At 36.3% G+C, this 25,735-nt stretch overlaps 1 protein-coding gene across 1 annotated transcript; it reads right to left on the bottom strand.

Annotated features, from left to right (window-relative positions):
* Positions 1 to 6,595: 6,595 nt before the first annotated feature.
* Positions 6,596 to 6,988, bottom strand: LOC149214966 (uncharacterized). Its single transcript, XM_089389571.1, has one exon. The coding sequence runs from the start codon at positions 6,986 to 6,988 to the stop codon at positions 6,596 to 6,598; it is 393 nt and encodes a 130-aa protein (XP_089245697.1).
* Between the last annotated feature and the right edge of the window lie 18,747 nt (positions 6,989 to 25,735).

Below are 25,735 nucleotides of genomic sequence, written 5' to 3'. Positions count from 1 at the left end.
ACACAAACATGATCTTAACCTATGCTCAGAAGACTTACTTATGGATCTATTTCTAGCCCTCTAAGGGCTTATTCCCATGCCTATATATGTCGTGCGTTCTTAATAAGCCCAAGCATCAATTTGATCATTGGAAGTCAAAATATATGGAATTTAGAGCTATTCCTTTCAACCACGCAATGGTTAGATGTTGAGGAATTCTTAATAGTCATTGCTACATATACCACCATTGCTTATGAATTATGATAAATAAGGAGAAAGCTTAAAATTCTTGAATGGAATAAGTGATATATCTAAACAACACATTAATCGATTTGAAGCCCTATGAATAAAATGATAGGATCCAATCCACATTTGTTTCCATCTCACCCACCTACCAATATGATAATGATTGTCACCAAAATCCCTCATTCTTTCCTAGCTTTCATACCAAAAGAAAGAATAAAGTAATAGCAAATTTGTAAGGTGTGAAACAAGCTTCCTATTCATGAAAAATGTGTGTTTATTCCTTTGTGTAGATCTTTGTCCTTCTCTCAACTTGTTGCTCAAGCAAGGTGTCATGGTATGCTTTCATCGTGCTCCATTCTACTAAATCTCTAAGCAAACTTTAATCACTTTTGAAACTAGAAGGGAGGTTGTTAGGTAAATGCTTGGATTTGGATATGGAACTATGGGTTATGAACCCAACAATGAAGAGAGGTCTTGGCACATGGGCTTCACTCAATGAACCTCTAACCTATCACGTGCGTTCGTGGCATATTAAACAATACCCCTAATTTAAATGCATATTGGAAAATACCCCTAACAATCATATTATTTAACCCCCTACCAATACAAACCCAATACGCCTTCCCAATTTAAAAAACCCCTACTTCCACTAGATATTGTGGGTATCCATTTTTTCATTAACATTTTTTATACCCCTTTATATTTTTTCATTGAATTTGAGCTCCATTTTTTATACCTACCAATATAAAAACCCTTTACCCCCTATATATCCCCCAATATATTATGTCATTTTTTCCTCAATATATATCCCCCAATATGAACCCACGTGGTATGGTATTGCTCCCCCAACGAAGCCCCCGTGGGTCTTGGCTCTTAAAATGTGCATTATCCATGCTAGGACATCCAACATGTTATCACTTAGAACTAAAAAAATTTTATGCATATAGTTGTTTGTCCTAGTCCAACGACAAAGGTCTGTGTCAAGTTGATTTCGTTTTATATGTCTTACTTAGGATTTGGAGTTTTAAAAGTTTTTGATTTAAACTATACTCGAATCCTATTGGTTCTCCTCCACCCATCATTGTTCCATAGCCATGTCTTGTCTCATCCAAGTCACCGTGTCTTTTAGTGATTTTGCAGCGTAATCCCATTGGCCAGTTTCGTAGCGCAATTATGGTTAAGCAATTTCGCAGCGCGTCATGATTAGGCCGTTTCGCAGCGCATCATTAGAATTTAAAACTAACAGCGCTGCGAAATCATGGATTCGTGCATCTTGCAGCGAATCTTTCCCGAAATGTCAAGTCCGATAGGTGAGTCACCAGTTGTGTCCACTCATGTCAGTTTATGTACCCCTCGTTTCACGTTTGAACGCTCATTTGCCACTACCCCACCAATAGATCTGTTAATATGCATAGAAGTATCATTTCCAAGAGATTTTACCGTGCATAGACCTTAATGATGGTCGTAAGTGATGCATGAGTGACAAGTCTGCCTGATTATGTATTGAAGTGTTTCAATGAAACAATTTGGATTTCAAGCGAGCCTGATTACAAGCGAGGCTGATTTAAAAAAAAAAAAAGAGCTGAATCACCATTTCATCCAAAGATGTTAGACTTTGTGTGTGAAGATCTCAAAGGGAAAAATGGAGAGGAAAGAACACAGATCCGGTAAATGCCAGAGGACTGAACCTGAGGGCCTGGATATAGCGTTGAGGGATGAAGGCGTGAAGAAAGCGTTCAAAGATGCCGGGTGCTGGAACTTTTGCAAAAAGCTTCAAGGAGGACATGCGCAGGTAACCAAAGAATTTGCGCTAAACTTCACTGGTTTAAATTCAAAGATAGCTATGCTAGAAGTCCAAGTTTCTCCAGAAGCCATAGCTACTGTGACAGAGATCCCAAGAGGACGGGAAGAATGGTTTAAAAATTTTAAGTTTGATATGAACCCTTGTAAAGAGTTTTTAAAGGAGGCATATGTAAACGAAGACTTAACAAAAGCAGTGCCCAGAAATTATGTCAAGGAACATTACGCTCTTCTTCTTACCTGCATACAGAAATATTTGACCTGTGAAGGAAGGTACAATAAGGTCTATTCTTACCATTTCAAACTGCTTTTGCATTTCACTGGGAAAATCTCCATAGACATTCCTTTTTATTTATTTCGCAGTTTGAGTAAGATGTGTGATAAGGTGCAGCTGAGGAAAGAGGACTGTGAAACCTTTTTGTTTCATCATGGTTTGATCAAGTTATTAGTTTTAGATGGCCTCCAAAAGATAGGCAGAGACTGGAATTCGTTTATTTTCATGGCTGGATTCCAAAGCAAGACTGGCCTTACTCCACAACCAGCCAGAGAACTCACAATAGCTGAGCTTCAAAAAGAAGCAAGAGCTAAAAAGCAAACCAAATCACAGCTAAGAAAACCAGTGAAGCCACTGATCATTCAAGAACAACCTCAGCAATCCACAAAGGGAAAAACTCAGGATAAGAAGACTATACCTGAAACAAGCAGATCTGAAGCAGTCTCAAGGGTAAGGACAAGAAGCCAAATAAATAAGGAAAAAGGTAAAGCCATAGCTGTTGAAGAGAGCCCAGTGTCTAAGGCAAGCTTGAAAGATCTATTACAGGCCATTGAATTCGAGCAATCTGAACCAGTTCATATTGATTTGACACAGTCATCACCAGAAGGTGCCAAGAAGTCTAAAGCCTCAAAAAGGCTTAAATTCGATGAGCCAGGTGAAGAATTTATTTTTAAACCCAGAAGACCTATTACAAGGAAGCAAGTAAAGGAAGCGCTGCCCAGAACAGAGGAAACCGAGAAAGTTAGGCAAAAGGATACAAGCAGAACAGTCATCACATCTCAAGGAGATAATATAGCAGTCATAAAGAGCCAATTAGAAGCAGCTAAATATGAGATTGCCAAATTGAAGCAAGCAGTTAGAAAACATGCAGATGTGTATACAAATTATCGTAAAGCTCTGTGGAAAGGGACTGAAACCTTTCAAAATCAGTTGAATTCAGTAGTTGATGGCCATGCACAATTTCACACATGGACAGTACCAGCCATCAAAGAGGCCCAGTTCATTAGAAAAATAAATATGCAATTAAGAGCCGAGAATAAAGCTCTGAAGAAGAAGATTGAAGACCTGAAGGTACAGCTGGGCCAGTTACCTGCTAAATGAATTTTCTTTTCAAAGAAAGGTTTTGTTCCAAATTTTTGTCAAATTTGCTTAGTCTTATTGTTTTTGAAGACATGTAAATCCCTGCTATATATATGAAAAGTCGAAGGAAGTTTTTTGCAATCAAATGTTTCGGTGATAAAGGTCTCAGGTCAAAGGCAAGTTGTTTCAAATAATTCAGCAGTTTCGTAGCGCGCTACGAAACTGCTGTAGGTGATGATTTTAACACAGACAGGCAGTTTGGTATTATGAGCGGGAATTTTGAAAAGGAGACACCTAAAGGATATGTAAGACATCAGATGGAGCTACCATAGCCATTCAGATCAAGACAGGTGTACGTTTAAAAAGGTGGAATATTTTAACCCAAGTTCAAATTTTTGTTGTAAATCCCCTTTATCACCGTTCAAAGGGTATTTAATGATTTGCATACAAGGAACTTTTTCCTGCACACCTGCTCATCGATGCAGCCTACAACACATCAAAAACGTGGCAGTGTTCCATATTTTGGGTCATTAAAGGCTAGAAGACATGCTGCTGTACATTCGAGCAATTTGAGGAAAACTGGAACCGAGAAGCAAGGGACATCTCCTAACACTACTGAGCAGTTAAAGATTCAGCGTTCAAGGTCGATATGGAGTATTAAACATCCAGCTCAGCCAAATCGAAAGAGGACCAGGTGTCAAAGAACAAGGAGAGGCCATTATGCATGGAAAATGGAGTTAGAGTCATAGTTAATTTAGAACTCTTTAAAAACTCCAGTCAGCACTTTAGTTGTATTTATTAGTTAGTTCAATAGCTGATAGGTGTCAGTAGAGGTAGTTATTGACTCCCCTCATGCTGGAGGAGGAAGCTCGAATTAGTTAGAATAAGGATTCTATATATAGCTGAAACAGCAATGTAATGAGGGTTGGATATTTTATAAAACAGAGTACTGTTTTGGCTTATGTAAAGACAGAGTTCAGTAATATAAGTTGGCTGCTTTTCTTCTCAGGATTCATAAAGGATTTCCATGTTCAGAATGGTGATTTTATTCTTTCCTTAATGTCTTTTACAGTTGTATAAATGCATAATCACTCAGAATTCACTGATTGTGCTCTGATTTCCTGTATGCATTTGTAAACTGTGGTTTTATATGAGTTGTGTTCTGAGCACCTAAATGCTAAATGCCCTGACTTCTATGTAAAGGCAGTATCATTGTTTACTGAAGTATGATTGACTCCATAGGCCCAATGGAAATTAGTTTAATGTTTGTCCAGCCTTCATATTTGTTAATGTTATTCCACAAGAGTTAGCCATCTTATTAATAGTCAAAATCAATAACCCTTTGAGAGAGCCCTCTCAGGCTAAGGGGGCTAAGCCTTAGTCAAAAGATTGGTTTGAAACAGTTACTTGAAGTCTTCCTGGTTTGCAGCCTTCTAGGGCTTGATTTTGAGATAACACAACAATAAAGGAAATCACTCAAATTTTGGTTTCATGAAAATCAAGGTCAATTCATTATGCTCCATTGCAACAAATCTATGTTTATGCCTCAATGTAACAATTTACATGTACTTCACATGCATCTATAGAATGGACATGCTAGAACAAATCTATGTTTGAGCCCTTTCATGACCATTTACAAATTCCTTTGGCACAAATGACAAATGGAAAATGCTACAAGACAAATGTCCCACTTTCTCTCTAAACAACTCCTCCATTTCTTCAGCATCAAAGTTATTACTTGGTGGTATTCACATTGTTACTTGGCAGATTTCCTATTACTAATTCCATGTGTGTAAGCCCCACATTGGCTACATTAAATATTTTTTATACAAATTCATTTAAAAAATATTATCAACTAAATTCTTATTTTTTTTTATAAAATGTTATTAACTCCATTTTAAAATTATATAAATATAAATTTGAATAAATATTTTATGAGTTATTTAATCACCATATTCATATGGTTTTTTGGTTGACCCATGAAAAAATTTGAACATATATATAAGAAATAAAAATTAAATATTAGGTTTAATAATCCCTATCTAAAGTGATAAATCTAACTAAACAACTTTGAAAAAAATAAATAAATAAATAAATAAAAATTGAATAAAGATTCTTCCAATTAACCCAAATAGAGTTCCTTTACCTTAACTTACATATGAATTAATACTTTTTTATATATTTAAAAATAACATTTACTAATTTGTAAAACAACATATAATTTATTTTTCCAAAAACATAATCACTATTATTTAACTTACATATGAATTAATACATTTTTTTATATTTAACATGAACATTTGCTAATTTGTAAAATAATATATAATTTATTTTTCCAAAAACATAATCACTATTATTATAACAACGTTTATTAAATTATTCATTCATAAAAAAATCAACATTTTTAAAGTATAATTTTTAATTTCTATTTATCCTTTTAAAAGTATAAATTTTATCATCAAAATGTAATCCAAATCCAAATAATTTATAAATTTAGATATGAGAGATTGTAATCCCTTATAACTTTGGATATGAGAGCGAACTTGCCTCTTATGGCTACCAAGCACTTTATGTCAGTTGTGATGGGAGATGAACCCAATCCAAGTAGGGGAGTATTGTGCAGAGATCTAGATCGGAGGTTATAGGGATGGGACACCATCGCAGAGGGGGAGGAGGTAGGGGAGGGGAGTTTCCCCGGAACGATGGAGGTGCAGTGGAGAATGTTGGGGGGGGGTTATGATGTTGCAAGGAATGGTGGGAAGAGGGCACGGGGGAATGGCAAGGGAGGGGGCGGGTTATGATGTTGCAAGGAATGGTGGGAATAGGGCACGAGGGAATGGCAAGGGAGGGGGGGGGTTATGATGTTGCAAGGAATGGTGGGAAGAGGGCACAGGGGAATGGCAAGGGGCGGGCGGGGGGTTATGATGTTGCAAGGAATGGTGGGAAGAGGGCACGGGGGAATGGCAAGGGGGGTGATGGAATATGAAGAGGATTTGTAACATCTGAAAGAAAAATAGAGGTTATGGGAGCAGAGTCATTACCCGGAGGGGGAGCCGATCCCGCAGCCGATTTGGAGCGCGTGCGAGGTGGTGAAGGAGGGGTCTTCCGTGGATTTTTTTCCTTCTGTGTCGACACCCCATCAGCAGCCTCAGGAGGGACTTGTCCTTGTAGCTGGTCTCTCATGTTCCGCTCTTCCGAGAGACGATGTTTGACCCCTCAAGAAGTCTCTGAAGCCGGTGATGAGAGAAGCGGGCAATCCTTGTACAGATGTCCCACTTTGTGGCATCTTCTACAACGGAAAGGTACTCCTTCATAGTCAAGGATCTGTCTGCGAGAGAAGTGCCTCCTGTGGAGTGTAATTTTCTCCTCGAGTCCCTCCCTGGTATCAAGATGAACCAGGATCCTGGCCATGGTCATGATTCCAGTTTTTTCATAGGACTGGTCGTGCTCAAGGTAAGTCCCCAATGCATCGCCAATGCGCTTGAAAACCTGAGGGGTCCAGAATTGCATGGGTAACCCTGGCAGTCGGACCCAGATTGGTCCCGCTCCCAACTGCTCTCGTTCCGAATCAAATAAAGGATCCCATCTCTTTAGTAGCACAGGTGCCATCTCAATATGCCAATAACAGGAAAGAATCTAGTCCGTATACTCTTCTCTGTGGGAACGGAGGGCAAACCAACCACGAGCCAAAACCCTAACGACTCGGAGTTATTTTAACAGGGAACCCCAAACTTCCATAGTCCATTATCAGAGGCGCTCCACTGAATAGTTTCTTCCCTGCACACGCCCAATGAGAAGCTTCCTTACCGTATCAACCGCATCTCCCATCGAAACGTCCTCGCCGAAGATCATGTTAATGTTTGTGTCCACTGCCTTGAGGCACCTTCCCTTTTTTGGCTTGTCCATGCATCGGCCCATGGGGTGCTCCCTCAAAGGACTTCTGCACGCCTCAGTGAAACTGCGAGGAGTAGACTGTGAGGATCTAGGGTTTGGCATGGGAGAGCTAAAGCATCCGGAGCGAATCAGAGAAATAGGGTTAAAGGTGCTGGACCTAGGATGAGAAAATGAATGTGCAGGGTGAGTAGGGTTTGATGGACCAGCCGGTGCAAAAGAGTATGAGGGCACATTCAATGGCATGGAAGGAGGCAGAGACGAAACCAGGGGTGAGTCAAAGGTCGGGGAGGCTTGAATGCTAGTGCCGAGCAGGTTAAGGGTAGCTGGAGAGAGTGGAGGGTAGTCCAAATCGAGGAGGTCTTCAATGTGGACATCAGTCGGGACCGATTTGCCGGTGGAAAGCTGGTGGAGAGGCGTTAGTTGAGCATCTGTCACCTGATGTGCTTTTGTAGGCCTGGGACATATGGCACCATGTAGGATTTTTATCACAAGTATAAGATCTAGTTGTGGCAAAATACTATACTAGTAGTTGCAGGACAAAAAGAGAAAAGAGGGAATGAAATAACACTCAAATGCATTAAGTAGCTAAAAGACCACTTTGAATTCACTTGTATTCACTTGTATTACTTTGTTTGAGTTGAATTAAATAACACTCTCACAGAGAGGATCAATGCACACTAAGTGTAGTTCCTTGTGCATGCACAACAAGTGGAAAAGAAACTCTCCCTTAGTCTTAGTTTATTAGGCCAAAAATTGAGTTGTAGGGTCTAAAATAGAGTTAGAGCCAATAATATAGTAGACTAAGGATAGGATGAGCTAAAAATAAGTGAAAGATAAAGTTATAACTCACACTTATAACTCCTACTCAAGAACTCAAGAAAAACTCAAAAAAAAAAAGAATAAAAGTCAAAGGATAAAGTTTCCTAAAATAAAGGGATAAGTGGATAAGGCTTGTACCAGAAATATGAATGAAGTGAGTACTTGTGGATATTAGGTGGCTAAGGAAATGAAAGTGGATATTAGTTGATAAGAAATAACCACATCGCTACCCAATGAATGCCAAATCACTACCACATTTCATTGTACATGGTAGCTCAAGCTAAAGATATACATACTATAAATAACCACTGCTAAAAATAAAAAATACTTAAAGGTTAGGAGATGTAGGGTAGATAATGTGCACGTACATCAATAATGAGAACCACATTTCATCGTACATGGTTTCTCAAGCTAAAGATATACATACAATAAATAACCACTGCTAAAAATAACAATTACCTAAAGGTAGGAAATGTAAGGTAGATAATGTGCATGTACACCAATAATGAGAACGATGATTGATTGACTTGCATAGATGTGTATAAATACATACAAGATTTGATAACAAGAAAATATATTACTATCATTAATTGCAATATAATAATGGTAGAATATTACTTTATATAACTACTTAATACAATATAGATATATATACGTCATTATATAGTGGTAAGATACTTTAGGCACACAATGATTCTAACTCTTTTATTCCAAAAGATATAATGAAGCATGAAAAAATGGACTAATAAATTTAGCTAATATAAATTTATAATCTAATCTATGTTTTTTGATATACAATGCATTGATATTTTCATTCAAATTATGAAAAACAAAATGTTTTTCAACATTTTTGCATAATTTGTACAAATCATCTAAAATTTAATTATAAAAATGGAAAAGAAAGAAATGATTTTTATAAAACTTTATTTATGATTATAAATATAACATCATTTTAGGTATGTAAAGATTATTTTTTTTACTATAGCTTACATTCTACCCAATATAAAAAATCATGACAAAGGAAATAAATGCTTATTAATCCCCATTGAAGGCTAGGTACTATAACGCTTAGTTGGACCTTTGATTTTTTTTAATAATGTTGCAATGTCTAACTTAGCCAAATATGAATAATGTTTTTATTGTAATTAAAATAAATAAATTACTTTATTTATGTCATAGATCATTGGATTTCAACTTTGAAGCCCTATTGAAAGGGTGGTAGCATGCATTAATATTTTTTCTCTAATATATATAAATATATCTATTAAGATCTCAATACTCCCATTGTGAGTTGATGTTTTTCTTCTAATATATATAAAGATATCAATATTCCCATTGTGAGTTGATTAACCTTTGTAAGCTACACTACTTATAACATTTTCTTCAACCATACAACATTCCCATCAATCATTGCTACACCACCGATTGCTACCTTTCATTCTTCAATTATGGTTCATAATACCCATAAATTTGCTCAAGGCTTGATCAAATTTACACATGATCTTGAGCTACATAAGATTTCATAATGAGCACAACCCTTTATTTACACCATTAATTTAAAAAATGACTACACATACAAAGATAAAAGCTATGCATAAGATAGGTAGTAAATTTTATTTCTTGCATAAGTGTTCATAGATTAAGATTAATGATAAAAACTATGCATAAGATAGGTAGTAAATTTTATTTCTTGCATAAGTGTTCATAGCTTAAGATTAATTGGCATAGAATTATTTTTGAAAATATTATTAAAACTTTGGTTTTATATTGACATATTGCATAAGTATATCAAAATAATGACCCACTACCAAAGTTATGTAAGAGAAAACCTAATTTGGATACAATATAACTATATTCAATTTGATAAAAGAAGCTCTTTGGAAGCATCAATAATTTTGCAACAACAACTTAGATAGCTTTGTTTTTTCAAGGTTTTTATTTTTCTTGTAACCACTTGCATAAGTAGGGAGTGCACACACAGCATACATACATATATACAAGATTTAGGGTGCATTCAAAGGTCCAATCACTAACAATTTTTTTCAAGGTTTCTAGTTACAACTTGAATACAACTTGAACAAACACACAGATATATTAAACATTGCATTTATGTGTTGCTAATAGAGATAGCAACTAGCTCAAATTTCTCTTAGATTTTTGTTGCTACTTATTCTCTTGTATTTGTTCCTTCTAGGTGTGTTATTTGGTAAACAAATGGATTTATCTTAATCAATGGATCAAACTAAGGATGGGGAATTTGGCTTTTCCTTCTCTAGTGAAACTCTTGGTTGTGCCTCCTTTACTATGTTTCCAACTAGGGTTAGAATTGGTCCTACACCCAAATTATTGAATATTATTGGCTCTCAAGCAAGAAGGAATATGGACAAAGACAAGATCTTGACCTATGCCTAGAAGACTTTCTTATAGATCTATTTTTAACTCTTTAAGGGCATGCCCCCATGTTTATTTTGTCATGTTTTTCTGATAGGGATGAGCATCAGTATTATCATTGCAAATCAAAGATAAGGATGTAGATCTAGTCCTTCCAACCACACAATGGTTAGAGGTTGAGGAAATGGTAATAGTGATTGCTACCTATACCACCACTACTTTTCAATTATAAAAATAGATGAGAAAGATACTTCCTTTGCTTCCAATTATGAAAAATTACGAGAAAGCTTAATTATGCTAAGGGGCATATGCAATACATCTTAATAGTGTATCAATTGGTTTGAGGCCCTACAACCAAAATGATAGAATCCAATGATAGGATCCAATTCACAATTCTTGTCAGCCAACCCACTTACCAATATGATAATTCTTGCCAACAAAACCCCTAGTTCCTTCCCAATCTTCTTACAAAATAAAGAATAAAGTAATGGAAAATTTATAAGGTGTGAAACAAGTTTCCTCTTTATACAAAATGTATGTAATAATTCCCTTGATTTAGATCATTGTCCTTCTCTCCAATTGGTGCTCAAGGATGGTGTCCTTGTATGTTGTTGCAATCTACTAAAGCTCTATGTAAACTTTAATTTCTTTTGAAATTGGAAGGGAGCTTCCTAGGTCAATGGTTGGATTTAGATTTCTTTCTTTATCCAAATATTAACAAACAAACAAAAAGCATCTATGGGTTATGGACCTAAAAGTGAAGAGGATTCTTAGCTCTTAAACTATGCATTGTCCATGTTGGGACATCCGACAATGAAGGGAATCATTGGAATGTTTGGACTAATGAAAATCAAGGTCAATTCATTATGCTCAATTGCAACAAATCCATGTATAAGCCTCCTTGTGACAATTTACATGTACTTCCCAAATGGAAAATGTTATACCAACTCTATTTTTAATCCCCTTCATGACCATTTACACATACCTTCTGTGCCAATGGTGAATGGACAATCCTATAAGACTAATGTCTCACTTTCTTGTTGAACAATTTCTCGATTTTAGCATCAACATTGTTACTTGATGGATATTCTTCTCGGAGTTCCATGTGAACATGAACATGAACCTCACATCAATTACGCTAAACAATTTCTTAGTTTCAACATTAATGATGTTTGCTTTGTAAATAATCTAAAAAGATAAAATTAGTAGGAGTACATGAACTTTATACTAAAATCATTTGGAAAATGTTATTAATTCAATTTGGAAAATATTATTAACTCAGTTCTAAAATTGTATAAATTAAAATTAAAATAAATACTTATATGAATTATTAATTCTCCATTTACATATATTTTTTATTTTTTTATAAATATATATTCTCAATTCATTTAACGTGGATAATAATTTTCTATGCAGTATAATAAATCTAATCAAATAATTAAATGTGAAGAATAAAATTAAGTGAAACAATTGAACAAGGATTGGTCTAATTAACCCAAATAGGGCCACCTTGAGAGAAAGTCACACAACATACCTCATTGCTTACCGCATTTGAGAATCACATAGTCATGCAGGAGAGCTAAACAATTAACAGCAATCTCATTACATAATGTACACTCCTCTCATGAATATGTACATAGCGTTGATGTAATATTGGAGTTTCGGTAATTGAAACTTTATCTTAACTTACATATGGATTAATATAAAAATAAATCATTATTATTATGAAACACCATCACATTTTTCATAGTTTTTAGCAAATAAGATTTAAGAGTTTCTTAAACTCTTACTTTAAAAATAGTTCTTCCTTTTACATTTATCCAACAAACAATGCACATTTTTTAAGGGGACAAAGACCTAACCACTTTTATAACACTTCTTAAATCATTAGTCAAAATTCAACATTTTGACGATACAATTTTCAATAGTTAAAATTCAAATCCTTTGTTGATTTAGATATGAGGGTGAAGTCCAACTCAGGTATGATTTTAGATAAAAGGGTGGATTTTATTTATTTATTTATTTTGTTTTATTTAAATATGGTCAAAAAAAAATTATTGATAGTTGAACATATTATTCAAGATATTCTAACGAAAGTTTTTCTAAAACTTCAACATATCTGAAGACAAAGGATGTCTTTATGTTGAGTTTATAAAGTCACACAGAGGAGGAAAACCTTCAGCAAAATTGATCAAAGGTGACAACATCAAGACAACAATTTGCGATAGGACACCCTTGGTTAACTGTTGCAAAAAAAGACTAAACATACAACTTATCAATAGTAGCATTGTTTACGTAGCTAGCAACAACAGACTTAACAAACTGACGAGGATGAACCTGAAACTGTAAAACAAGCAAAGACCATATAGTATGGTAAAATGTAAGCATAAACTGGAGCCTTTGTATTCCTTCCACTGTCAAGACTGAGACAGCTTGTTTCAAGACCACTTTAGCCAAGAATAACAACTCGAGAGAGCAAAAAGGCAGATGCATGTGATTTGTTCAGAGGCATATCAAAGTTTGGAGGAATAGTATTGATAGGCATAACATTGATAATTGTTGCAATTTCATGTTGATCATTAGAATCAGTGTCTGAACCAGACACTACAAAGCACTCCCTCTACTTAACCTTACCACAATATCATTAAGGTTGTCTGATGTCCCACAATATGTGTTTTATCTCCTCCGGCCAGTGTAGTTGTCCACTTTCTTAACTCGTATAACCATGTTAGGCAGTGTCTCCATTTGATGATGGTGAGTGATGGAATGAAGAAAGTGAATTCTTCTTCTCTGGAACTTTCTTGGATATGATACCCATTTGATAGTGATTCCACATATCTCTGAATCAGAGAAGTATTTACAGTCTCCAAATTCCTTCACTTCCAAATTGAGAATTTGTTTTCTAACCTAAAGAGTGGTAGCATAAAAAAAATCGCTACAGATTCCCACCCAAAAAGACACCATGTAATACCTACAATCAAAACACTTAGCAACGAGAACAAAGAAACGAATAGTGACCCAAGAATAATGACAAAAAGAGTGTAAACTCACTCGAATGCAAAGGGAACTCTTGAGTGTTGGGAAAGAAGATAGTGCGCAGTAGTAAAGGGGAAATAATTTACACCCTTTGGAAACCCAATGTGGTGGTTGTATCACTCTTATGATTATATTCAAAGACCAGGGCGGGAAGAGTCTAAACCCGAATTTAGAACCAAATGTAGAATGTGCCAGAATACCAAACCCCACATACAAGTACTAGACAACTAAAAGAAACTCCAAATGGTTCATACGCTTGTAAGTAGGACGGGGATAAAACCAACATGAGTTCAAAGGATGGACCGGTCCCTATGTTCTACAAAATCAAAACAAAGAACATTGAGGGAAGACCTAATTCTAGGAAACTAAATTGTGAGAAACTCTGCGAAGAGTGTGACCATAATTGAAACACAGTGTAGGGATAAGAGTGTGGAAAAATAAGGACTGACCTTTAGACACTGACAAGCTTATGTAGTCTTCGTTTGAGCAGGGTCGAAGAGTCTTGGAGCCAACAAACTAACACTTCTTTAATGACCAAATGACCATATTACCACCACCTTGCGAATAGTTGCAGGCCTATATAATGAACTTCACATATGGGAAACTTGGTACAATAAAAGGAATGTAAGCCATAAAACCTGCACAGCCATGTCCAAGTGTTTTGATTGAACCTGAACTTTACAAACCCAAGGAAATACTGCATGATGAGCTCATAAGTGAGCATAACTCTAATGTCAGGCCAATCGACCCCTATAACCAATCTCCCATGGAAAGAGCTCTCCACATCTAGGACAACAAAAAGAATGATCTCGCTTATGATCATAAGGCATATGAAATCCCTGAACTCTGATTGTGATCATTTAATCTAGGAGGACCTTGACAGATGAACCCTCGTACATAAAGTGTGAATGCACCACGCAGAAGGCATGCAAGAAACATTGTAGGGCCAAGTTCGTTCCTCGAGGGTCGCCAAACCTCTTCCCATACAATGAGCATGTGTGTAACGTAATAACATGGTCAATGAATTACTATGGTGTATGGTGCATACCTAAATCCTTTTATCTCCATTGTTGAAAATGGATGACTGGAATAACACCTCCATCGGGAGATAGAAGGGCAAACTTACCTTTTATGGAGGTAACCTATTTATGTCGTTAACATTTATTAAGCATATTTTAAGTGAAATCGATCAAATATATTCAACGTATATATGTTATTTGATGATTAATATTTTTCATAATTTAATAGTATAAATGAGAATCTTACTATTCCATTAAATTTGAGTACATTGATTCTATTTAATAGCATCAAATGAATTAAAATAAATTAAATGTATGCATAGAAATATGGTAGTAGTTTTTTTTTTTTTAGGTTTTGGTTCACAGACACCCTGGTCAACGGGTGGTGCTACGTCCACGGAAAAGTCCGGGTTGATCGACCCCGAAGGGAATTTAGCCCCGCGGCCCACTAGCTAGGCCTAACCCCAAGGGCTTTGGGGAGAATGGACCCTGTGACCTCCCCATGGCGAGGCACTAATTTTGACCAAATGAGCTAACCCTTGGGGCTAGAAATATGGTAATAGTTATATATATAAAGTATTAATATATTTTAGATAAAATAATTTGTAAATTTTAAATTAACGTTTTTTTAATATTTTATATTATAAATGTTTTGTGAGTTTAGTTTGAGTAGTTGGGAAAATAGTTTGTTATTTTTTTTCTCTGATTTCAATTTATGTAAAAAGACATATTGACTTGTTGTAATAAAGCTCGAAAAATAAATATCTCCAAATAAAATATTTTTCCATAAAATTGAGATAAATTATAAATTATTAATATATCTAACCTACCAATTATTAAATATATTTAATATTATAGTGATAATTAAAAAGTTTAATTTTACACTTTATTCACATTATTTTCACACAGTGACCATAACCCCCACATATATAATATTAAATGATAATACTAAAACTAAATTCATAAAATTAGAACACCTATCTACTACGTAATCTCCAGAAAGTTTCCACTTTGTGGAAAAGCATAATATGAGAATAAGATAGTTGCAATAAAAGCCGATAGATATTTTATGGCCTACATGATCCATTAGTGTCAAAGTCATTTTGAAGGTGTCAAATAAAGAATTAAACACCTCATTTTTATCACTTTCCTTAGTGGTTTCCCTTTTGAGGGTGTCAAAAAAATATGTCCATGCTTTCAAGCACATGTGGCGTATCATCTTTTTAGGTTATGCTTTCTCATAAACTAAAACAATGCACAATTTAAAAATGAATTATTTAATATTTAACAAGGTTTTCATATTACAGTGATTAAATATTAATAAATATTTGTATTAATAAAAAATATACATATATTTTATTAAAATATTTAGAATAAGGTGTTATTTATTGAGATCACAATTTTGTTTAGAAAGTCATTTTTAGTCAAAATTTATTTTTTTTATTTTTAAAAAATTGATTATAGGAATGTTTTAATCATTATTTTAATAGTAGAAATAGATTCAATATTATAAAATAATTTTAGAAAACTAAAAATTTTGAAATTTGAACGAATACAACTTAAATTTTTTAATAATTTTTTATTAAAATTTTACTTAAATTTTCATTATTTTCTTAACAAAAATATGACCTCTTTAAACTACCTTTTAAAATAATATGCAACTATTGAAATATTGTGTTCATTAAGGATGAGGGACATGTCAAAAGTTCAACTTATAAATGTTGACAATGGATATTGTACCTTCAGAAGCATTTATCAATCACAATCATAATTTTTAATTAATTTCCATGGACACTAGGTGTCACGCCCCCAATTCTTTTTTCTTAAATTGGAGGGGTGCGACACCGCCTAAGTTAATAACTTTATCCATCGTTAATTAACTTTACAAACTATGCCTTCAACAATTCATAATAATCATGAATTAACATTATTAATGTGCGGAATCCACCAATAATAAAAGAACAATAATAACCCAATAATATAAGAGAAGTAATCTTTTTATTATATATGAGAAAGATTACAATGACCGGGAGCGGCGCTCCACCGGCGTTCATAAACAAGGCGGGCGCCCGCCCGTGCAAGAGCGCGCGACGGTCACACCTCGCCTTACCCAATACAATACAATATACAACGCACAAGACTTTGCCTGAACGGGCGGGCGCGCCCGTGCACACCCGCACAACCCACAACCGACTTGCGCAACTACAACCGGCGGGCGGGCGCCTCATTACGCCCTCCACCCGCACTACAACCGCGCTGCACGAAGTCCATGTCGCCTTGCCCGACTCGACGGGCGCATCCCCAACACACTTCCAATCTACGGCTAAGTGCGACTTCACATCTCCTCAAGAGCGATGAGTGAATGCGATGTTCGTTGATGTCAAATGAGCGTCCAACCACATGTGTTTATACCCTTTCTACCGTGGGCAAACTCCATTTGGCCGACCTCCAAAATCGCCATCGCTTATGTTAACCGACGCCCCTACAATGAGTCGGCTTGCCCACCACTCATGTGCACCCTTGGCTAGCTATAAACGATGATCGCTCGCTACCTTAGTTTAACTTTGCGACGAGAGGAACACGCGCGCCCGTGCACGAAACCACAGGGCGTTACATCCTCCCCCACTGGAAATCATTGTCGCCCTCGACAATCCTGCTCGTCTCATCAGCTTCCTGTTGTACTTCTCGATCTTGTCCTTCCATCTCCAAAGTGAGTCCTCTGATTCCCAACTTTCTTCCTCTGGTGCATTCTTCCATCTGACAAGAAATTCCCTTCTCATGTGGCAACCAACCCCTGTAGTTCTGACGCTCAAAATCTTCTCCAACTCCAGTCCTGGCTTGTCCACAATTCCAGCTGGTCCTCTCGGTGGTTCAGCTCTCTCTAGATGGTCTAAATCAAGTCTACATCTCTTCAACTGACTCACATGAAAAACTAGATGCTTCATGTGCATATGGTGTGGAAGCTCTAGCTCGTAAGCAACTTCCCCCACTCTCTTCTTTACTCGGATTGGTCCCTCATACTTCCGTGTCAGTTTGCTTGTAGTCCCCTTGTTTGGCTGAAAATGCTCCCCGGTAATCCTGAGAAACACCATATCTCCCACACTGAAGTGTGCCTCCCGTCTTCCACGATCAACATATTTTTTCATCTTCCTTGCAGCATCGTGCAAGCGCAACCGTGCTAACTCCAAGGTCTCCTCCCAAGCCTTCATGAACTTCCTTGCATGAGGACTCCTCAAGAAGCCTCTCGTCACTACGGTATGCGATGCAACCGGCATCTGTCCATTCACCAACTCAAATGGACTATACCCATCGCAGAACTCTTTTCAATATTGTAGCTAAACTTAGCAATATCCAAGAGTTCAGGCTAATTCTTCTGATCACTCGTCACATAATGTCGCAAGTAGTCCTCCAGAAATGCGTTGATCCTCTCGGTCTGCCCATCTGTCAGCGGATGGTAACTCGAACTCATCAACAACTTTGTCCCGACTAGCTTGAACAATGTGGTCCAAAATCTGCTTGTAAAACGCGGATCTCTATCCGACACAATGCTCAATGGCATCCCCCAATACTTCACTATGTTCTTAAAGAAAAACTTCGCAATCTGCTCGGCTCCACAAGGTATTTTTGTAGGAACAAAGACAGCATACTTGGAAAAACGATCAACCACGACCATAATCCCATTATACCCCTGAACCTATGGCAACTAAGTGATGAAGTCCATCGAGACACTCATCCATGGTCTCTCAGGAATCGGTAAAGGCTGCAACAGTCCTCCTTGCCTCTGAGTATCCGATTTGTCCTGCTGACAAATGATACACGTATGTACATACTCCTCTACATCCTCCCGCATCTTCTCCCAAAAGAATCCTCTCTCCAACAATGCCAAAGAACGACGCATCCCTGGGTGGCCAGCCCATGGCGAGTCGTGGCACTCCTTCAAAAGGTGCCTCTTGAGCCCAGATGACTTTGGAACATACAGTCGGTTTCCAAAGAACAAGAACCCGTCTCGTAGAAAGAACTTTCGTGTCTTCCCCTCCTTTATCTGCTTCACTATATTCTGCGCCAAATTATCGGTTTCAGCACTTTCCTTGATCTTATTCTGCATCTCTTCTGACATCTGAACTCGAATCCTACTCCTAGCTGCCCGGTCTTCTCCCTCCAATGCTGCAAGTTGTCCCTTCCTGCTAAGGGCATCTGCTACCGCATTGTGCCTTCCCGGTTAATACTCGATAGTCATGTCAAATTCTGCCAAGAAGTCCTGCCAACGAGCTTGCTTCGCAGAAAGCTTCGGTTGTGATGCAAAATAACTTGCTGCAACATTGTCAATCTTGACAACAAATGGCTTCCCAATCAGGTAATGCCTCCACACATGAAGACAGTGGATGATGGCAGCCATCTCCTTCTCATGGACTGGATACCTTCGTTCTCTATCCTGCAACTTCCGACTCTCATACGCCACCGGATGCCCATCCTACATAAGAACCCCTCCTATGGCAAAATCCGAAGCATTAGTGTGCACCTCAAATGGTCTCTCGAAGTCAGGCAACTTCAATATCGGTGCTGTAACCATCCTCTTCTTCAAGTCATCAAATGCCTCTTGACATTTGCTTGTCCAACTCCACCTCTTGTCTTTCTTCAATAAGTCTGTCAGTGCCGATGTCACCTTGGAGTACCCCTCTACAAACTTCCATTGGTAGTTGGTCATGCCCAAAAACACCCTCATCTCATGGACATTCTTCGGTTCAACCCAGTCCTCGATCGCCTTCACTCTGCTCGGATCCATCCGGATGTACCCTTGACCAACAATATGTCCAAGGAACGGAATCTCGGTCTGAGCAAACACACACTTAGAGTTCTTCAAGAACAACTGATTTTCCCTCAGTGCCTCGAACACCATCGCCAAGTGCTTCTTATGATCCTCCATGTTGTCACTGAACACCACTATATCGTCTAAGTATAATACTACAAACGAATCCAAGTATGGTCGTAGAATGTCATTCGTCAAAGTGCAAAACATAGCAGGAGCGTTACACAACCCGAATGGCATAACAAGGAACTCAAAGCTACCATACCTTGTTACTATCGCGGTCTTCTTCTCTTCTCCTTCAGCTATCGCACCTGATAATACCCATGCCTCAAGTCCAGCTTGGAAAACACTCGGGCTTTCGCAAGCTTTTCAAAGCAATCAGCAGCCAATGGCAAAGGATACATGTTCCTTACCGTCTGCTTTTTCAATGCACGGTAATCACAGCACATCTGTAGCTCATTCGAATCCTTCTTCCGCTGGAACAATACCGGAGCTCCATAAGGGGACCTTGAAGGTCTAATGAAACCTGCATCAGTTAACTCCATTAATTGTTGTTTCAATTCCTCCAACTTAGGTCCTGACAACCGATAAGGTGCTTTAGCCGGGGGTTGCTTTCCTGGCTCAAGCTCAATGCTATGGTCCACTACACGCCTTGGTGGAAGTTTCTTTTGTAGCTCATCAGGCATCAAATCTGCATATTTGGTCAACACCTCGGAAATCTCGGCTAGAACAGGCGTCCCCACTCCATCACCTTCGACATCCTTGAATATCACCGCATATGTCTCCATATCTGGTTCCTTCATAGCCTTCTCCAAACTTAGTGCCGAAACATGTTGCATCTTGACTTCCCTCCTTTACCTATGAGTGGGCAAAGTCCAAGTTTGTGACTGTCCAACCAACACCACCTCATCACAGAAGGGGACAACAATAGCCTTGTTTCCCTTTAAGAAATCATGTCCGAGTATCATATCAAAGTCATTCATCTCCATCACCGTGAAGTCCAACTGACCCTTCCAGTCTTTTATCTGCACAGGTACTTCGTGTACCAAACCCACCACTTTAGCTCTAGAGTTCACTGCCTTGACTTCCACATTCGATGGGAAGATCATCAGTCCAACCTCTTTTGCCAACCGTGTCGTCATGAAGTTATGAGTGGCCCCCATGTCCACCAGAACTTGAATGGTCTTATCATGAACCATCAAGTCCATGAAACCCAGATTGTTCATCCACGATTTCTCCATAACTTTCCCCTGCATACATGTCTATTCTCTGTGTTCATCATCAAGCAACATCTTCACCACCTGTGAACCTGCTCTGATACCACCTGTCACGCCCCCAATTCTTTTTTTCTTAAATTGGCCGGGTGCGGCACCGCCTAAGTTAATAACTTTATCCATCGTTAATTAACTTTACGAACTACGCCTTCAACAATTCATAATAATCGTGAATTAACATTATTAATGTACAGAATCCATCAATAATACAAGAACAATAATAACCCAATAATATAAGAGAAGTAATCTTTTTATTATATATGAGAAAGATTACAATGACCGGGAGCGGCGCTCCACCGGCGTTCATAAACAAGGCGGGCGCCCGCCCGTGCAAGAGCGCGCGGCGGTCACACCTCGCCTTACCCAATACAATACAATATACAACGCACAAGACTTTGCCTGAACGGGCGGGCACGCCCGTCCACACCCACACAACCCACAACCGACTTGCGCAACTACAACCGGCGGGCGGGCGCCTCACTACGCCCTCCACCCGCACTACAACCGCACTGCACGAAGTCCGTGTCGCCTTGCCCGACTCGGCGGGCGCATCCCCAACACACTTCCAATCTGCGACTAAGTGCGACTTCGCATCTCCTCAAGAGCGATGAGTGAATGCAATGTTCGTTGATGTCAAATGAGTGTCCAACCGCATGTGTTTATACCCTTTCTACCGTGGGCAAACTCCATTTGGCCGACCTCCAAAATCGCCATCGCTTATGTTAACCGACGCCCCTACAATGAGTCGGCCTGCCCACCACTCATGTGCGCCCTTGGCTAGCTATAAACGATGGTCACTCGTTGCCTTAGTTTAACTTTGCGACGGGAGGAACGCACGCGCCCGTGCACGAAACCGCAGGGCGTTACACTATATCATAAAAGTCGGTTTAACCTTGGTGTTCCATGTCGGCATAATTTAGACCCATGTATCAATTTTTTTTGGTATAGACATCCATGTCATATGTAAGCGAGTGGTAACGACCTTTTAATAATATATTTTTGGTTAATTTAATTCACACGCATTAGAAACAACTAATATACTGACCTATAATTTTTATGTATTTGTTTGAAAAATGAGAGTGGCTTGCTATAATGGGTATTTAGAATACATATTTAGTTAAATAAGATATATATTTAATTGTGTCAAAAGGGCTCTGTACCTTGGTAGAGGAAGGCATTATTGTTATACTTAAAAATAATAAAATAATATTTATATCATAAATTAAAAAATAATAATAATAAAACAAAATTAATATTATTTATAAATAAAATATTTTAATTTCTATTTTATTTTTATATCAATTTTATATAAAAAAATAAAGTAATTGAAAAAAATAATTTATTTTTTATTATAAAGAAAATATGTAATATTTAATATTGAGTTTATAAATTACACGTAAAAAATAATATTATTGATATTACATGATATGTAATTCATTCTATATTTAATTGACACATAATATTTAAAACAAAAATAGATTAATAATTTAAAAATATTTTTTTATAAGTGGTAAATAAAATATTTAATACTTGTATTAAATAACATAATTTTATATTGATTTTATATAGAAAATAATAATAATTAAAATTAAAAAATTTCCTAAATATTAATAATAAAGATAATTCAATGTATACATACAAATATATATGAATAGAAATGTAACCTTTTAAAAATATTATTATATATATATATATATATATATTAATTAGTGTGTGTGAAAGGGCATGTATCAATATTTTAAAGTGGAAAATATGAATTATAAATCAAATATTTTGATTTCAACTATGTATATGTTATATATAATAAGTTAAAATAAAAAATTTATTAGAATTAAAACATTTTAGTAGTGCTTTTCTCAAAACTAGCATAGATATATCTTAATTCTAGATCTACCAAGAGTTGTGAGGAATCAAATCTAATGAGGTGCAAATCTTCTCAAGTTTTGTACTCAATTGACATGTAATATTTAAAACAAAAATAAATTAATATTTAAAAAATGTTTATATATGAGAGGCAAATAAAATATTTAAATACTTGTATTCAATAACATAATTTTATATTAATTTTGTATAAAAGATAATAATAACTAAAATTAAAATTTACCTAAATATTAATAATAAAGATAATTCAATGTATACATACAAATATATATAAATAGAAATGTAACATTTTAAAAAATATTATATGTGTGTGTGAAAGGGCATGTATCAATATTTTAATGTGGAAAATATGAATTATAAATAAAATATTTTGATTTCAACTATGTATATGTTATATAAAATAAGTTAAAATAAAAATTTTATTATAATTAAAACATTTTATTAGTGTTGCTCAAAACTAGCATAGATATATCTTAATTCTAGATCTACTAAGAGTTGTGAGGAATCAAATCCATGAGGTGCAAATCTTTCCTCAAGTTTTGTACTCAAAAAAATGTTTGCATTTTGAGAAATTTGATCTCTCTCAATGCTCAGCAGATCCGGTGTTAAGATGGATCTATGTTGGTGATTTATTAAGTTACATTTTTCTTTAGGATAATTTAACTTCTTGTAATTTAAATATAGAGGTTTTGGTAAATTTTGTTAGAAAGATTAAATAAAGTTTAATATCAAATTTTATTTAGTGTTTTAAAATTATTTGTGAAAGAGACAAAGTTAGGTTAGTGATTCTGGATCTTATGAGTTTCTATAGAAGCTTCATGTCAGTTGTCTAAATACTTAGCATGTTTGGATTAATTTTTAGAGTTATTTTTTTTTATGATTTTTTAGACTTTTGGAAAAAAATATTAAATAAGTTTTGAATGTTTGAAAAAAAAATCACAATTTATTTTCAGAAAGTTCATAGAACAATATGTCTAATTGTCAAAACCTTCACACTTTGAGTTATCCTTTATTTTCTCATAAAATGAGATATGGTAGAAAAATATTGTATCTTGGATTGTATGAAGCATCCTCTTCTAGACATATTGTCCAATGTTGAAAACACCTCTTACAAAAGTAGTCAACTGAGTCTAGCTTGGGAAATTAAACTAAGAAGTAGTTATTATCCTCACGTAAGTTCCAATCCAAATTGTGACATGTTTTCCCTTTGTGGGTCAATTAGGGTTGACAAGGTATTAGTAATCTCAGTTTCACTTAAATTCTTGAGGATTGAATGAGATGTTTACAAACATTTTAATTCCAAGGGTTAGCTCAATCGATTAAACCATATACTCATAACATGTTGTCAATGAGGAGGCCATAGCTTGCATATTCAAATCCAATCTAGTCCCTCAAGGTTACTAGTGGTTATTGTTGTTGACAATTGATTTTCCCTTAATTTAAATATTTTGGAAAAGAATGAAGGATTCCACGAGTTTTTCCTTGGAATATATATAGATACATTTCCTTCACTCAAAAACATATTGAACATTTTAAGTGAGGAAGTTGTACTATGTGAATGTCATATAGATTCCCCTCTCTTTCCTAATTTTCCAAGTATAGAAAAATATTATTTGCAAGTCAAATTTTTGGCTCATAAAACCCAATGAGAATATATTGTGTGACTTCCTTAGTCATTATTATGAATTCAGGGGAAAGGGTTGTTACGTATAGAGAACACAAAAAAAATAATTAACCAACAATACTAACAAAAAAACATAAATCATTGTTGCACAATCCAAATCAGGGAAAAAAATTAGAAATATCTTTATTCCATTGACCAAATCTAGCCAAGAGCCAAATAAGCCTCTACCTCCCAACTCCAAGCCCATTAAAATGGAGTATCCCAAACCTATTTAAAGACTTCATTACATCAAAACCTACAAGTACAAAACTATGGACTACCAAACTATGAACCAAAAAACCACCACTTTTAACCCAACACAATGACTCATTTACCGAGTCAAAATTAACCAAACAAAATCATCTATGTATTCATCCTAATTTATACATTAACCAGTTAAATGGATAGTGGTCACTTAAAATAAATTTGTGAAGATTTTACGTGAACAAGCTAAATGGATAATGCTCACTTAAAAACAATTTGTGAAGATTTTATCTACCTTTTTTTTAAATATAACATTGTATTACTATAGAAAACCAAGGGAGTTACATGAGAGCTTGCTTCTAAAAATTGTCATGACTTTGTGAGTCTCATTGTGACCAAAAATCCCTTTTATGGTAACCAAAAGGAGGACCTTTTTAGACATAGATATAGACCCAGAAAATAGGGTGTCACTCAAGTTAATCCATCTTCCTATCGAGCACCCTTTACAAAAAGATATACTATGACTATAAACTAACATAATTACGTCACATACAACAAAATTAACAACAAAGTTACCACAACACTTAGATATTAAAACTGAAATGAAAATAGGCTAATCAAGGATGATGATTGTCGATCCTGGAGAGCCATCATCATGGGAGTTATTTCCCAGTAAGGTTGAGTTAACAGTGATGGTGTTGGGAGGAATTGTGTTGATGATTGCGTCCTCTTCCTCATGCCCATTGGATTCAGTAACAAAGTCTAAAGCTATGTATTTTTCCACTCGAGTCAACCTTGCCACTATGTCATCCAAGTTGTTGTGAATGTCCCTCATGATGTGCTTAAGTTCTTCCTGGCCTGCAAAGATTTTGTAGATATTATTTGTTTATCCCTAATGACCATGCTTAACGGTGTCTCCATTTGTCGATGATGGGTGATGGAATGCAGAAAGTGGAGGTGTCTCTTTCTAAATTTTCCAGGGTCTGGTACCCATTTGAGACAACCTCCACTAATCTCAGAGTCAGAAAAATATTGGCAGTTGCCAAATTCCTTGGCTTCCAACCTCAAGATTTCCTTTTGAACCTCCAAGGTAGCAGCATTAAAGAAGTTAGCTACGGACTCATATCCGAAAAGACGACGATGCTTGGATGAGGAAGACCTTACAGCCCCACCTCGACATGTCGATTCTTACTGCCTTGGCACCATGTATTCCCTGCGATCAATAATAACCACTACTACCACTGACCACAAGAAGGGGTTTCCAACCCGATAGTTGAGGGATGAGACTTTGACCAAGGTACTAACACGATAGTGGCATGTGGAATAAAATCTAAATGGTAATAAGAGCTTTGAGGAATATAACAACTC

This window comes from Pinus tabuliformis, chromosome 1_1 (genome assembly GCF_031772625.1).
Source record: "Pinus tabuliformis cultivar Carrire ecotype Pingquan chromosome 1_1, CPIR1, whole genome shotgun sequence".
NCBI lineage: Eukaryota > Viridiplantae > Streptophyta > Pinopsida > Pinales > Pinaceae > Pinus > Pinus tabuliformis.
Note: the sequence above shows the minus strand (reverse complement) of the source record. Positions and strands in the feature narration are given on the sequence as shown.

Bases quoted from the DNA above. Each gene is read 5' to 3' on its own strand.
- LOC149214966 (XM_089389571.1), bottom strand. From the start codon at position 6,988: ATGGCACCTGTGCTACTAAAGAGATGGGATCCTTTATTTGATTCGGAA.